This window comes from Prionailurus viverrinus, chromosome E1 (assembly GCF_022837055.1).
Source record: "Prionailurus viverrinus isolate Anna chromosome E1, UM_Priviv_1.0, whole genome shotgun sequence".
Taxonomy (NCBI): domain Eukaryota; kingdom Metazoa; phylum Chordata; class Mammalia; order Carnivora; family Felidae; genus Prionailurus; species Prionailurus viverrinus.
Genome location: NC_062574.1, coordinates 259,712 through 273,805, shown reverse-complemented (window position 1 = coordinate 273,805; position 14,094 = coordinate 259,712). Strand labels below are relative to the sequence as shown.

Genomic DNA, 14,094 nt, shown 5'->3' with positions numbered 1-14,094 from the left:
GACACGGCAGGTTTATGGGGTTTACGTCTTCCTTAAGTCCTGGGAGAATTATTTCTGAAGTACAGGTGAATTCTGCTTATTCCCTAAAAGTACCAAAATGTCCAGATGTGAAATCATTTGTGTTTTCGATACTGACTTGTACACTCACTAATAAAAACACAGAGACCGCTCACCCCAGGAAAGATTCTAGCCGCCACCCCCATAGAGGTGGTGACTTAGCTCAGGGATCGGCGGGAGCAGCCGCGTCCACTGTTGGCCTCCGTTCTGCCTCAGCACGTTTGGAGGCTGTACCTCAGTTTATCTGTGTTTGTTTGGTCTTTGTTACTCAAGCTGTCCTGTCACAGCAGGAAATAGCAAAGGAGAGGGGCTGCTTCGGAGCAGCGGGAGTGTTAGTGCACAGCTCCCCTTCGGGCCTACATGCACGCAGGCGCGGGTCTGAAAGGGTGCTCCTGGGGAGGGCTCTTCACCATGTAGAGACTCACTTATGTTCGTGTGTGGTGTTTGCGGACCTGGACTCTGGTTGGGGGCCGGTGGGGGTGGGGCGTGTGCACGTACATTACGCGGACGTGTACTTTCATACACAGACACACACGCACATATGTATCGTAGAAAGTTTCACACCAAAAGTCGTTGTTCACACACTTTTTAGTTGTTAAGAGTGAGCATCAGTTACATGGGAGTTTTACGCATGTGAGCCACCTCCTTCTTTCAGATCAAGGAGGAAATGAGCCATTACGGTATTTCTCTAAATGAATTTCTCCATTTTATTTGTAACTTATTTTTTATAATTTTTTAGGTGCAGCAGAAGGAAAGTGGCTTAAAATACAAATCTTTTCTGGACTTCGCGGGTCTTGATTTGCAGATCTTCTGGAATTTTTACAGTAAATTAAAGCAAAAGTAGGTCAGAATTTGTTATAAGGTGATAATCATATAAACAAAACTGAAAACACTAAGTTTTGCATTCTAAATAGACCAGTTTTTCTTCCAAGATTTTTTGACTTCTCACAAGTTTGTTTATTTATTTTTTGAACATTTATTTTTGGGAGAACACAAGCGGGGGGGGGGGGGGGAGACACACAGGATTCGAAGCAGGCTCTGGACTGTCAGTGCAGAGCCCGATGTGGGGCTTGAACTCATGTACCGTGAGATCATAACCTGAGCCAAAGTCGGACGCTTAACCAACTGAGCCACCCAGGCGCCCGACTTCTCACTAGTTTATATTCTCACTTGAAATATCGGTTATTGTTAAAGATAACACCTCCTGTTTCTATAACATATTTTGGGCAGTGTTTCTGCACACATTTTGACATCAGACCCTTATTCCGGCCCGGCGGGGTGAGCAGCTAGAGTATTGTGGGAGAACCGTCACTGTGCAGGGGAAGACGTGGGCTCCCGAGTGCCCACTTGCCCCACAGGGGCTGCGTTTTCAGCTGCTACCTGGTACAGCATTGATTCTGTTCTGCCTCTCTTTCTCCCGCCGGCACTGTTTTTACTGTGCCCCATGGGTCTGGGGAGGCCTTTGGAGACAGCTGTTGGCTTTGGAGGGTAAAAACAACCTCCCGTTTTGCTCTCTGATACTCTGTCTCTCTGTAGTCCGAGGGAAGAATGCATCTGTGCCCAAACCCTGCTTCTGCGCCTCCTGCAGAGCTGTTTCTCCGTGCTGCGGAGCGACGGGCCGGCCGCCTCTCAGGACGCAAAGGCTCCCCGGCAGAGCCCTGCAGGGGCGGGGGCTGCCAAGGAGCTCCACACGCACTTGTGTGACGGTAGGGAGTGTGCTCATCTTTAACGGGACCCTGTGCTGGCACAGCCTCCCACTATAGGAACAGGGTCCTGTGGTCATGCAGGCTCAGGAGAGGGATCACTGCTTTAGAAAAGGACCGTTTCCTCGGGTCCTATGTTGAGCTCAGGATTTATTCTCTGGTCGGTGGTTTCCTCCTGGTTTCTGACATATAGGGGTGTGACACTGAGAGTGATCACTATCATACTATTCAGTCTTTAGTGAAGACACTGGCCTGAGGGAGAGTGATGACAAACTGAGGCTAAAACCCAGGTGGCCATGAGAAATTACTTTTAAGGCTTTGCCGAGTTGTGTCTCAAAAGGACCTGGAGATAATGAAAAAGAACCTGGTGCATGTAGTCTTTATTTGAGTTCGTGTAACATCCTCACACTGCCTCGCCTGGGCAGAGGTGCTGAGCACACAGTGGGGAGCAGGGAGTTTACAGGCTGGTTAAAGCACACATGCGTGTTGTGAGTGAACAGAGGGGACATGTTAGAGCTGATTCCTTGTTCATTTTCATCAGTGGTGGATAGGCTGGATGGAGACTCTGCGCCCATGGAAACATTAAAACAAGAAGTCAAGAACACCCTTCTTAATGGGGCTGCCATCTTCTTTCCCGATCGACAGACCCGACGGGACCACCTCTTTGCCATGATGGTGAGCATTCACTCAGACGTTCGGGTGAAATTGACTAGTCTTTGTTTCCTCTGAATACCTCCCAGTTTCAGTCTTCCAGGTGTGTGTTTAACACTCACTGTCTGCAGCGTTGTGTGTGGGACATGAACGTCTAAGGACAGAGCTCCGTCCTCAAGGTGGGGACGGCGGATAATTCCAGCTCTAGTGCCTGGCCTGTTGTGTTACAAAGAGGAAGGAGCCTAGTTCCTTCATCTTCCTGATTTGCTTACAACCAAGCATTCTTTTCAACAGTCTAACTTTTTATGATGGGAAAATCTGAAACAAATACAGAACTAGACTAAATATAATACCTCCTACCCTGTATGTACCCATCACCTCGGTTCAACAGTTGTAAACTCGGGCTAATCTTGTTTCCTTTGTGATCCACCTTATCTGCTCTCCCTGCCCTTCCTCCAGTATTATTTCAAAGGAAATCCCTGGCCCATTCGTCAATACTTCAGCTTATATCTGTGATGAAGTAGAATCTTCCCAGACCCCTTCTCCTTGTCACTCATACATTAGTAGTGGGGAGTGAAAAGTGCTTTTCATGTTGATAAAAGTTATGTTACCAAGTGGAATATCCTGTACAAAGATCCAGATTTTTAATTCTGAAGGTGGTATTTCTGTGTGAAAATGAGTAGGAGTCATGAAAAAAAAGATGTGAATGATGATGTGAGACAGAACAGAAATTTCTCTAAGCCCCACCAAAGACCCAAAGACCTCTAGGTCAGGAAACTCCAGGGTTTCCAGTATTCCAGAGATGGTAAAATACAGGGAGACATGAATAAAGACTATGTAAGAAAGCAGAATTATAGGCTAATCTTACTTGTAAACAAAGTTAGAAAAATCCTAGCAAAGTGTTAGTGAATCAGTCCTATAAAATATCAACAAAACCCTGACTGAGTTGGATTTACCCTAGGAATGGAAGGGTGGTTTTAACGTTACAAAATTAATAAATGAAATCAGAGGAAAAAGTTATATCAGCAAGTACAGAAAACACCTTTAAAAAAGATTAAATTCTGATGATGACGAAAACCACAAAAGCGTTAGCAAACTCAAAACAGAAAGGAGCTCCCTCAGTCTGGGGGAGGGTGTATATCCCAAACCTTTCATACATAATAGGCTGAATGGTGGGTCACTGGAGGCATCCCTTTCAGAATGAGGAGCAGGACAAGGATGCTTACTGGTCACTGCTTCTCTGTGATGTCGCATTAGAGGGCCTGGCCAGTGTGGCAGGACAAGGGAAAAAAATTTTAAACTACCATAGTAATTGGAAAGAATAAAACAAATAATTACTTACAGGTGATATGGTTGTAGGTTATTTTTTACTCTCTGTGAGGACAAGCACCTGCTGGTGAAGTTACTGGTAGGAATTTAATGGGGGAAACCAGATACAGAATTTCAGAAAGCATTTCTCAACGCAGCAGTGAATTAGCAGGTGTAGTGAGGTGCTCTGTGGGCTGCAGGTAAAGACAGGAGGAACAGCAGAAGCATCACGTGTGGTCCCCGACACCAGAGGCCCGCCCTGCCACGAGGAAAAAGTGGCCGCACGTGCGTCACGTGTTTCGAGGAGAATCGTGTTGGGGCCAGGTGGTTGTGGATGGTTTCAGAGAGGAGGAAGGGTCTTTGGTTGTTTGCAGCTCTCTGCGGAATTCGCACATCACCTGGAGGATCCGTGTTCATGCCGAGTCGTAGCCTCTGACGGCATCCGCCGGCCTGACCTGCTGGACTGTGGCGGGACTGTGTCCTGCTTGATTCCTAGAAGCATTTGCCAGGCAGCTGTGCAGTGATGGTTTTTGCTAGCTTGTGTCCCACACGTCAAAATAGAGGACATATGGCCTCTTGAATGACATTGCTGTCCGTTAGCAGAGGAGCTCTGTCACTTTCCCTCTGCCCGCCCCTTCTGACAGCACTGGCTGAGGGCTCTGTGTTCCCTCCTCATGCTCATGGATTGAACAGCGTCTCTTGTCTCTCCCACCCTCCTTTGCCCGGCTGCACCCTCCGTCTTAAATCCTCTGGAAACCCCCTTCAGTGCCTCACATAATGGTAGACGTTGAGTACGTTCACGGAATGAAGAAAGTGCCCCTAACGTAGCCCAGCAGCCCCATCAGCAGTTGTGATTCCTGGAACTGTCACTGTAGCCTGTCTGGCTTGTATAGAGAGAGCTTCGATCCTGGTAAAAACAAACAGAAGATTCACAAGAGATGCACTGTGTCCCTGCCTTTCCTCTTACAGTGTTGTGCCCAGGGATGGAAAATGTATCTTCCTAAACATTTGAATCAAGATGTCCTGCAGGAGAGCTTGAAAATGTTAACTTTAGCAGTGGACAAAAGCCAACCTGCCATCTTTCGTTTACGCAGGTGGTCTTGCTCCCGCCGAGCACCAGGCCACTCTCAGTTGGGTGCCGTGAAGTGTATGCCCCACACCTGCAAACCGTGGGCAGTGGCACTTCCTGGTGCTCCAGTCTCTGGAATGTTGTGGAACAGGTTCCCCGACTGTCCGCTCTCTGGTCTTCCAGATGAGGGTCACTGGGCAGGTTGTCTGACTGTGCGCTCTCTTTTTTTTTTCTAGAAGAATGTCACCGAGCAAGAGCACAAGCAGTCTCTGCAGCTCACCTTCCGGTCACTGTGCACGTATTTTAGGTATGTTTGCAATTCCTTTCAGTTGTCTGATGTTCCAAACGTTTGCCATTTTCTTTAGCCGACCCCTTACTCTGCTGAGCTGGGTTTCTAGAGTGAGACACCACAGGTCACGGGAGGGACAAAAACAGTGGTGGGATGATAATCTTGTGAACAGCTTACTCCACGTCTCCGTCCTTGTGAGACTGTTTAGAACAGAACCCACTGAGGCTCTCTCTAAGCACTTCAGTTTCTAAGTGATTTTTGAAGACAGAAACAAGCCAAAGGAGTTTGGGGTCCTGTGGTCAAGTCTGAGAAGCCAGCAGCACAGAATGGTGGTTGAGCAAAGGAAGTGTGGGGAGGGCAGGACCTGGGCTTGGGCTGCGCTCCCGGAGGCGTGGGCTCTCGAAGGAGGGAGGGAGCTAATGGCCACAGCTCCTGCCTGCAAGTCAAGTCACGTCTGCTGTGGACGGCAAACGTGTGTTCAGATTCGAGTATCAGGTGGTGGAAGAATCTGGGAGGCCATGTGGGGACATTTGAAGACACAGATGTTTGGCTGTGGTTGTCCGGTTGGCCGTCGTGAGATTAGCTGTATTTCCTGCTGGTCATCAAGGTGATTTACGCATCAGATTTACTTCTCAGAATCTCTTCTAAGGACATGAGGATTTTCGGGCCTGTGCTTCTTAAGGACGTGGGGATAGACCGTGGCACAGGCCCAGCTGGGACGGGGCCCTTTTTCTGACCCAGACTGCTCACGTCCCATAGAACTGACACTGAAATCTTGCTAGGTTTCTTTTTAGAAACTTGTAAGACAAATGCCTGAAAATGCCCTTTCTGAAACAAGGTGTCGTGACCGATTTGTGTCCTTTCAGTGATAAGGATCCAGGTGGCCTTCTGCTCTTGCCCGAGAAGGGTGACGTGGCCAGCATGAACAGCAGTGACGTGCTGGCGGTCATGAGCGTCCTCCTGTCCGTCGCTGCTCGAGAGGTAACTAGTGGCCGCTGTGCTTCCTTCCCCCGTGCCAGGAGGTGCCCATGGTCCAGTGATCGTGGTGCCGCCTCCATCAGCCTCAAGTCACAATGTGCACGTGGCCTGTCCCTGTGGCCGTTATAGATGCGCACAAACGTTGGCCAGCCTGCCTTGGCTCCTGATCACCTGCCAGAGAGGGACCCTTGCCTGTCCCCTGGTCGTCAGCAAGCAGAACATGTGGGGAAAAGTCGTTAAGACTTTCTCTGAGAAAGAGGAAGGGGTTTGGCGGTGTCCCCTCTGGTGCACTTCCGAGAGCCCAGCGCTTAGTGTGTACCTGTGGTGTGGGTTCTGTGGAACTTTAGCTTTTTTTTTTTTTTTTCCCCTTTAATTTAAGATTACTTAGCCAAGTCATAGGCTAATTAAGTCCGAAAAAGTAGACTCTTTTTCCTCTGCTAATGATATTTTTAAATTTTTACTTTATTTTTTTTAGCACAAAGGATTCTGTTTTTCAAGATGTAGTCTGTGTGTCCACTTGGTCAGCTTCACCTGGTGAATTTGATCAGAAATTTGGGTTTCTAGGCCCCACTGCAGGCTCCTGGTTTAGAGCCTCTCGGGACAGGCTTCAGGATCTGCATTAGACGAGGCACCGCTGGGACTCTGACGGGACCGACCCCTGTGACTGGGGGACCGAGAATTGCTCTCTGGACTAAACATGGACCAGGGCAGCTGTGGCCATGGGACAGGCAAACCGCATCCTTGGGACATTTAATGACGGCGACGTCACGATAACTTGTTTTTTGTGGCTGAACTTTAGTGTCTTTGAGTCTCCTACGTGTTTTTTTGTTGGTGCTTTCCTGTTTCCGTGTTGCTGCCTGAGCCACACTTTCATTCATTCCCGGCTGCTTTGCTCTTAGGGAGAGAGCTTGGGCTGTGCTGGGTTGTCACTTGCCAGGGTCGCCCTGCGGCAGGCCACTGTGCTGACCTAGGATTACTTGGAGTCCAGGGATGTTGGTCTCCCGCAGCGATGCCCATGTTCTTTTTTTTTTTTTTTATTTTTTTTTTTATTTTTTTTTTTTTTCTGAAATTTATTGACAAATTGGTTTCCATACAACACCCAGTGCTCATCCCAAAAGGTGCCCTCCTCAATACCCATCACCCACCCTCTCCTCCCTCCCACCCCCCATCAACCCTCAGTTTGTTCTCAGTTTTTAACAGTCTCTTATGCTTTGGCTCTCTCCCTTTCTAACCTCTTTTTTTTTTTTTTTTTCCTTCCCCTCCCCCATGGGTTCCTGTTAAGTTTCTCAGGATCCACATAAGAGTGAGACCATATGGTATCTGTCTTTCTCTGTATGGCTTATTTCACTTAGCATCACACTCTCCAGTTCCATCCACGTTGCTACAAAAGGCCATATTTCATTTTTTCTCATTGCCATGTAATATTCCATTGTGTATATAAACCACAATTTCTTTATCCATTCATCAGTTGATGGACATTTAGGCTCTTTCCATAATTTGGCTATTGTTGAGAGTGCTGCTATGAACATTGGGGTACAAGTGGCCCTATGCATCAGTGCTCCTGTATCCCTTGGATAAATTCCTAGCAGTGCTATTGCTGGGTCATAGGGTAGGTCTATTTTTAATTTTCTGAGGAACCTCCACACTGCTTTCCAGAGCGGCTGCACCAATTTGCATTCCCACCAACAGTGCAAGAGGGTTCCCGTTTCTCCACATCCTCTCCAGCATCTATAGTCTCCTGATTTGTTCATTTTGGCCACTCTGACTGGCGTGAGGTGATACCTGAGTGTGGTTTTGATTTGTATTTCCCTGATAAGGAGCGACGCTGAACATCTTTTCATGTGTCTGTTGGCCATCCGGATGTCTTCTTTAGAGAAGTGTCTATTCATGTTTTCTGCCCATTTCTTCACTGGGTTATTTGTTTTTCGGGTGTGGAGTTTGGTGAGCTCTTTATAGATTTTGGATACTAGCCCTTTGTCCGATATGTCATTTGCAAATATCTTTTCCCATTCCGTTGGTTGCCTTTTAGTTTTGTTGGTTGTTTCCTTTGCTGTGCAGAAGCTTTTTATCTTCATAAGGTCCCAGTAATTCACTTTTGCTTTTAATTCCCTTGCCTTTGGGGATGTGTCGAGTAAGAGATTGCTACGGCTGAGGTCAGAGAGGTCTTTTCCTGCTTTCTCCTCTAAGGTTTTGATGGTTTCCTGTCTCACATTTAGGTCCTTTATCCATTTTGAGTTTATTTTTGTGAATGGTGTGAGAAAGTGGTCTAGTTTCAACCTTCTGCATGTTGCTGTCCAGTTCTCCCAGCACCATTTGTTAAAGAGGCTGTCTTTTTTCCATTGGATGTTCTTTCCTGCTTTGTCAAAGATGAGTTGGCCATACGTTTGTGGGTCTAGTTCTGGGGTTTCTATTCTATTCCATTGGTCTATGTGTCTGTTTTGGTGCCAATACCATGCTGTCTTGATGATGACAGCTTTGTAGTAGAGGCTAAAGTCTGGGATTGTGATGCCTCCTGCTTTGGTCTTCTTCTTCAAAATTCCTTTGGCTATTCGGGGCCTTTTGTGGTTCCATATGAATTTTAGGATTGCTTGTTCTAGTTTCGAGAAGAATGCTGGTGCAATTTTGATTGGGATTGCATTGAATGTGTAGATAGCTTTGGGTAGTATTGACATTTTGACAATATTTATTTTTCCAATCCATGAGCAGGGAATGTCTTTCCATTTCTTTAAATCTTCTTCAATTTCCTTCAGAAGCTTTCTATAGTTTTCAGCATACAGATCCTTTACATCTTTGGTTAGATTTATTCCTAGGTATTTTATGCTTCTTGGTGCAATTGTGAATGGGATCAGTTTCTTTATTTGTCTTTCTGTTGCTTCATTGTTAGTGTATAAGAATGCAACTGATTTCTGTACATTGATTTTGTAGCCTGCAACTTTGCTGAATTCCTGTATCAGTTCTAGCAGACTTTTGGTGGAGTCTATCGGATTTTCCATGTATAATATCATGTCATCTGCAAAAAGCGAAAGCTTGACTTCATCTTTGCCAATTTTGATGCCTTTGATTTCCTTTTGTTGTCTGATTGCTGATGCTAGAACTTCCAGCACTATGTTAAACAGCAGCGGTGAGAGTGGGCATCCTTGTCGTGTTCCTGATCTCAGGGAAAAAGCTTTCAGTTTTTCCCGGTTGAGGATGATGTTAGCTGTGGGCTTTTCATAAATGGCTTTTATGATCTTTAAGTATGTTCCTTCTATCCCGACTTTCTCAAGGGTTTTTATTAAGAAAGGGTGCTGGATTTTGTCGAAGGCCTTTTCTGCATCGATTGACAGGATCATATGGTTCTTCTCTCTTTTTTTGTTAATGTGATGTATCACGTTGATTGATTTGCGAATGTTGAACCAGCCCTGCATCCCAGGAATGAATCCCACTTGATCATGGTGAATAATTCTTTTTATATGCCGTTGAATTCGATTTGCTAGTATCTTATTGAGAATTTTTGCATCCATATTCATCAGGGATATTGGCCTGTAGTTCTCTTTTTTTACTGGATCTCTGTCTGGTTTAGGAATCAAAGTAATACTGGCTTCATAGAATGAGTCTGGAAGTTTTCCTTCCCTTTCTATTTCTTGGAATAGCTTGAGAAGGATAGGTATTATCTCTGCTTTAAACGTCTGGTAGAACTCCCCTGGGAAGCCATCTGGTCCTGGACTCTTATTTGTTGGGAGATTTTTGATAACCGATTCAATTTCTTCGCTGGTTATGGGTCTGTTCAAGCTTTCTATTTCCTCCTGATTGAGTTTTGGAAGCGTGTGGGTGTTCAGGAATTCGTCCATTTCTTCCAGGTTGTCCAATTTGTTGGCATATAAGTTTTCATAGTATTCCCTGATAATTGTTTGTATCTCTGAGGGATTGGTTGTAATAGTTCCATTTTCATTCATGATTTTATCTATTTGGGTCATCTCCCTTTTCTTTTTGAGAAGCCTGGCTAGAGGTTTGTCAATTTTGTTTATTTTTTCAAAAAACCAACTCTTGGTTTCGTTGATCTGCTCTACAGTTTTTTTAGTTTCTATATTGTTTATTTCTGCTCTGATCTTTATTATTTCTCTTCTTCTGCTGGGCTTAGGCTGCCTTTGCTGTTCTGCTTCTAGTTCCTTTAGGTGTGCTGTTAGATTTTGTATTTGGGATTTTTCTTGTTTCTTGAGATAGGCCTGGATTGCAATGTATTTTCCTCTCAGGACTGCCTTTGCTGCGTCCCAAAGCGTTTGGATTGTTGTATTTTCATTTTCGTTTGTTTCCATATATTTTTTAATTTCTTCTCTAATTGCCTGGTTGACCCACTCATTCGTTAGTAGGGTGTTCTTTAACCTCCATGCTTTTGGAGGTTTTCCAGACTTTTTCCTGTGGTTGATTTCAAGCTTCATGGCATTGTGGTCTGAAAGTAAGCATGGTATAATTTCAATTCTTGTAAACTTATGAAGGGCTGTTTTGTGACCCAGTATATGATCTATCTTGGAGAATGTTCCATGTGCACTCGAGAAGAAAGTATATTCTGTTGCTTTGGGATGCAGAGTTCTAAATATATCTGTCAAGTCCATCTCATCCAATGTCTCATTCAGGGCCCTTGTTTCTTTATTGACCGTGTGTCTAGTTGATCTATCCATTTCTGTAAGTGGTGTATTAAAGTCCCCTGCAATTACCACATTCTTATCAATAAGGTTGCTTATGTTTATGAGTAATTGTTTTATATATTTGGGGGCTCCGGTATTCGGTGCATAGACATTGATAATTGTTAGCTCTTCCTGATGGATAGACCCTGTAACTATTATATAATGTCCTTCTTCATCTCTTGTTACAGCCTTTAATTTAAAGTCTAGTTTGTCTGATATAAGTATGGCTACTCCAGCTTTCTTTTGGCTTCCAGTCGCATGATAAATAGTTCTCCATCCCCTCACTCTCAATCTAAAGGTGTCCTCAGGTCTAAAATGAGTCTCTTGTAGACAGCAAATAGATGGGTCTTGTTTTTTTATCCATTCTGATACCCTATGTCTTTTGGTTGGCGCATTTAATCCATTTACATTGAGTGTTATTATAGAAAGATACGGGTTTAGAGTCATTGTGATGTCTGTATGTTTTATGCTTATAGTGATGTCTCTGGGACTTTGTCTCACAGGGTCCCCCTTAGGATCTCTTGTAGGGCTGGTTTAGTGGTGACAAATTCCTTCAGTTTTTGTTTGTTTGGGAAGACCTTTATCTCTCCTTCTATTCTAAATGACAGACTTGCTGGATAAAGGATTCTTGGCTGCATATTTTTTCTGTCTAGCACCCTGAAAATCTCTTGCCAATTCTTTCTGGCCTGCCAAGTTTCAAAAGAGAGATCAGTCACGAGTCTTATAGGTCTCCCTTTATATGTGAGGGCACGTTTACCCCTTGCTGCTTTCAGAATTTTCTCTTTATCCTTGTATTTTGCCAGTTTCACTATGATATGTCGTGCAGAAGATCGATTCAAGTTACGTCTGAAGGGAGTTCTCTGTGCCTCTTGGATTTCAATGCCTTTTTCCTTCCCCAGTTCAGGGAAGTTCTCAGCTATGATTTCTTCAAGTACCCCTTCAGCACCTTTCCCTCTCTCTTCCTCCTCTGGGATACCAATTATGCGTATATTATTTCTTTTTAGTGTATCACTTAATTCTCTAATTTTCCCCTCATACTCCTGGATTTTTTTATCTCTCTTTTTCTCAGCTTCCTCTTTTTCCATAACTTTATCTTCTAGTTCACCTATTCTCTCCTCTGCCTCTTCAAGCCGAGCTGTGGTGGTTTCCATTTTGTTATGCATTTCGTTTAAAGCGTTTTTCAGCTCCTCGTGACTGTTCCTTAGTCCCTTGATCTCTGTAGCAAGAGATTCTCTGCTGTCCTGTATACTGTTTTCAAGCCCAGCGATTAATTTTATGACTATTATTCTAAATTCACTTTCTGTTATATTATTTAAATCCTTTTTGATCAGCTCATTAGCTGTTGTTATTTCCTGGAGATTCTTCTGAGGGGAGTTCTTCCGCTTGGTCATTTTGGATAGTCCCTGGCGTGGTGAGGACCTGCAGGGCACTTCCCCTGTGCTGTGGTGTATACCTGGAGTTGGTGGGCGGGGCCGCAGTCAGACCTGATGTCTGCCCCCAGCCCACCGCTGGGGCCACAGTCCGACTGGTGTGTGCCTTCTCTTCCCCTCTCCTAGGGGCGGGATTCACTGTGGGGTGGTGTGGCTCGTCTGGGCTACTTGCACCCTGCCAGGCTTGTGATGCTGGGGATCTGGCGTATTAGCTGGGGTGGGTAGGCAAGGTGCTCGGGGGCAGGAGGGGCAGGCTTAGATCGCTTCTCCTTAGGTGATCCACTTCAGGAGGGGCCCTGTGGCAGCGGGAGGGAGTCAGATCCGCTGCCGGAGGTTTGGCTCCGCAGAAGCGCAGAGTTGGGTGTTTGCGCGGAGCGAGCAAGTTCCCTGGCAGGAACCGGTTCCCTTTGGGATTTCGGCGGGGGGATGGGCGGGGGAAATGGCGCTGGCGAGCGCCTTTGTTCCCCACCAAACTGAGCTCTGTTGTCAGGGGGCTCAGCAGCTCTCCCTCCCTTTGTCCTCCAGCCTTCCCGCTTTCCGAGCAGAGCTGTTAATTTCTGACCTCCCAGACGCTAAGTCGCGCTTGCTGTCGGAACACAGTCCGCCCGGCCCCTCCGCTTTTGCAAGCCCGACTCGGGGGCTCTGCTTGGCCGGCGAGCCGCCCCTCCGCCCCGGCTCCCTCCCGCCAGTCCGTGGAGCGCGCACCGCCTCGCCGCCCTTCCTACCCTCTTCCGTGGGCCTCTCGTATGCGTTTGGCTCCGGCGACTCTGTTCTGCTAATCCTCTGGCGGTTTTCTGGGTTATTTAGGCAGGTGTAGATGGAATCTAAGTGATCAGCAGGACGTGCGGTGAGCCCAGCGTCCTCCTAAGCCGCCATCTTGCCGCAACTCTGAGGTGGTGATCGCGATGCCCATGTTCTTTACGGCAACGTGCTGACCGCCCAAGCCTTACCTGTTCTCGGTCAGCACTCTGCCCGTGGTGTCACGTGAATGTTCCGTTTGGCTGCTTTCTGCCTTCTATCTCATTTCCAGACTCTTCGGCCCCTCTCTTGAGTCTCCCTTAAAGGTCCCCACCTGCTGCTCGTCCGTGTTTGCTGTGTCTGTTAGCCTCCCTCGTGCTCATCTGTCTTTCTTTCCACCACATCCACATTCGTGCGTGTGCTAAAGGCCACTGACGAGATGGGCAGGGGCCGGTATTTGAAGAAGAGAATGATCACGGATAGACTTAGAACATGCTGACTTTGTGGCTCCGGCAGGACTTGAGGTGGCAAGAGCTCCTGGACACTCAGGAGCTGAGTCAGTGCTGAAAATTCCGTAGCCGTTGACCAAGAGCTGAGAGCCCAAGCCGTGACTGCGGTGCCCGCCTGCCCCCCACCCTCACCCCGCCCACTTGTGGGCGTCTTGAGGAGCATTTCACTAGAAAGGCAGCCAGGAGAGGAGGAAGGAGTGTCAGGAAGAGATCCTGGGAGACAGAAGCCCAGGGAAGAGGGAGTTTCAAGGATTGTGGTCAGGAGAGCCACTGACGTTAAGGTTGAGTGATAAGGTTTTGTCCCCTAGGTGGTGGCTGATGCCTCCTGGGGAAAGGCAACTTTGGAAAACGGAGCTCACCTACAAAAGAGGACCTACCGACAGGCAGTTTAAAGACCACCTGTCCATTTTAAGAACTAAACAGTCCGGGTAGTTTTGAAATCTCCCTGCCCACCCACATGCCTGTCCATGGCTCACCATCCTCCTTCCTCGCCAGGCAACCACCCTTCTGAAGTTTATATTGATCATTTCCTGGGTTTTCTTTCTAGCTTTTCAAACACAGCAGGTTTGTTTTACCTGGCGTCAGCCATTAATGGAGTCACATGGCGTACGCACAGTCTTCTGGGACATGCTGTTTTCCCTCAACGGCGTTTTTGAGACTCGGCTGTGATTTATTTATCCATTTTCCTTTGCAGGGTT

At 46.6% G+C, this 14,094-nt stretch overlaps 1 protein-coding gene across 5 annotated transcripts in view; it reads left to right on the top strand.

Moving 5' to 3' along the window:
• The window catches only part of ZZEF1 (zinc finger ZZ-type and EF-hand domain containing 1), a 115,535-nt gene that overhangs the window by 40,701 nt on the left and 60,740 nt on the right, over positions 1-14,094 (top strand). For 3 of the 5 annotated variants that reach the window (XM_047832753.1, XM_047832751.1, XM_047832755.1), the window contains exons 14-18: positions 797-897; positions 1,594-1,763; positions 2,302-2,435; positions 5,025-5,095; positions 5,944-6,058. In XM_047832753.1, coding sequence (XP_047688709.1) covers positions 797-897; positions 1,594-1,763; positions 2,302-2,435; positions 5,025-5,095; positions 5,944-6,058 — 591 coding nt within the window. The remainder of the gene's footprint in view (positions 1-796; positions 898-1,593; positions 1,764-2,301; positions 2,436-5,024; positions 5,096-5,943; positions 6,059-14,094) is intronic. The other 2 variants (XM_047832754.1, XM_047832752.1) reach the window with 1 other exon arrangement.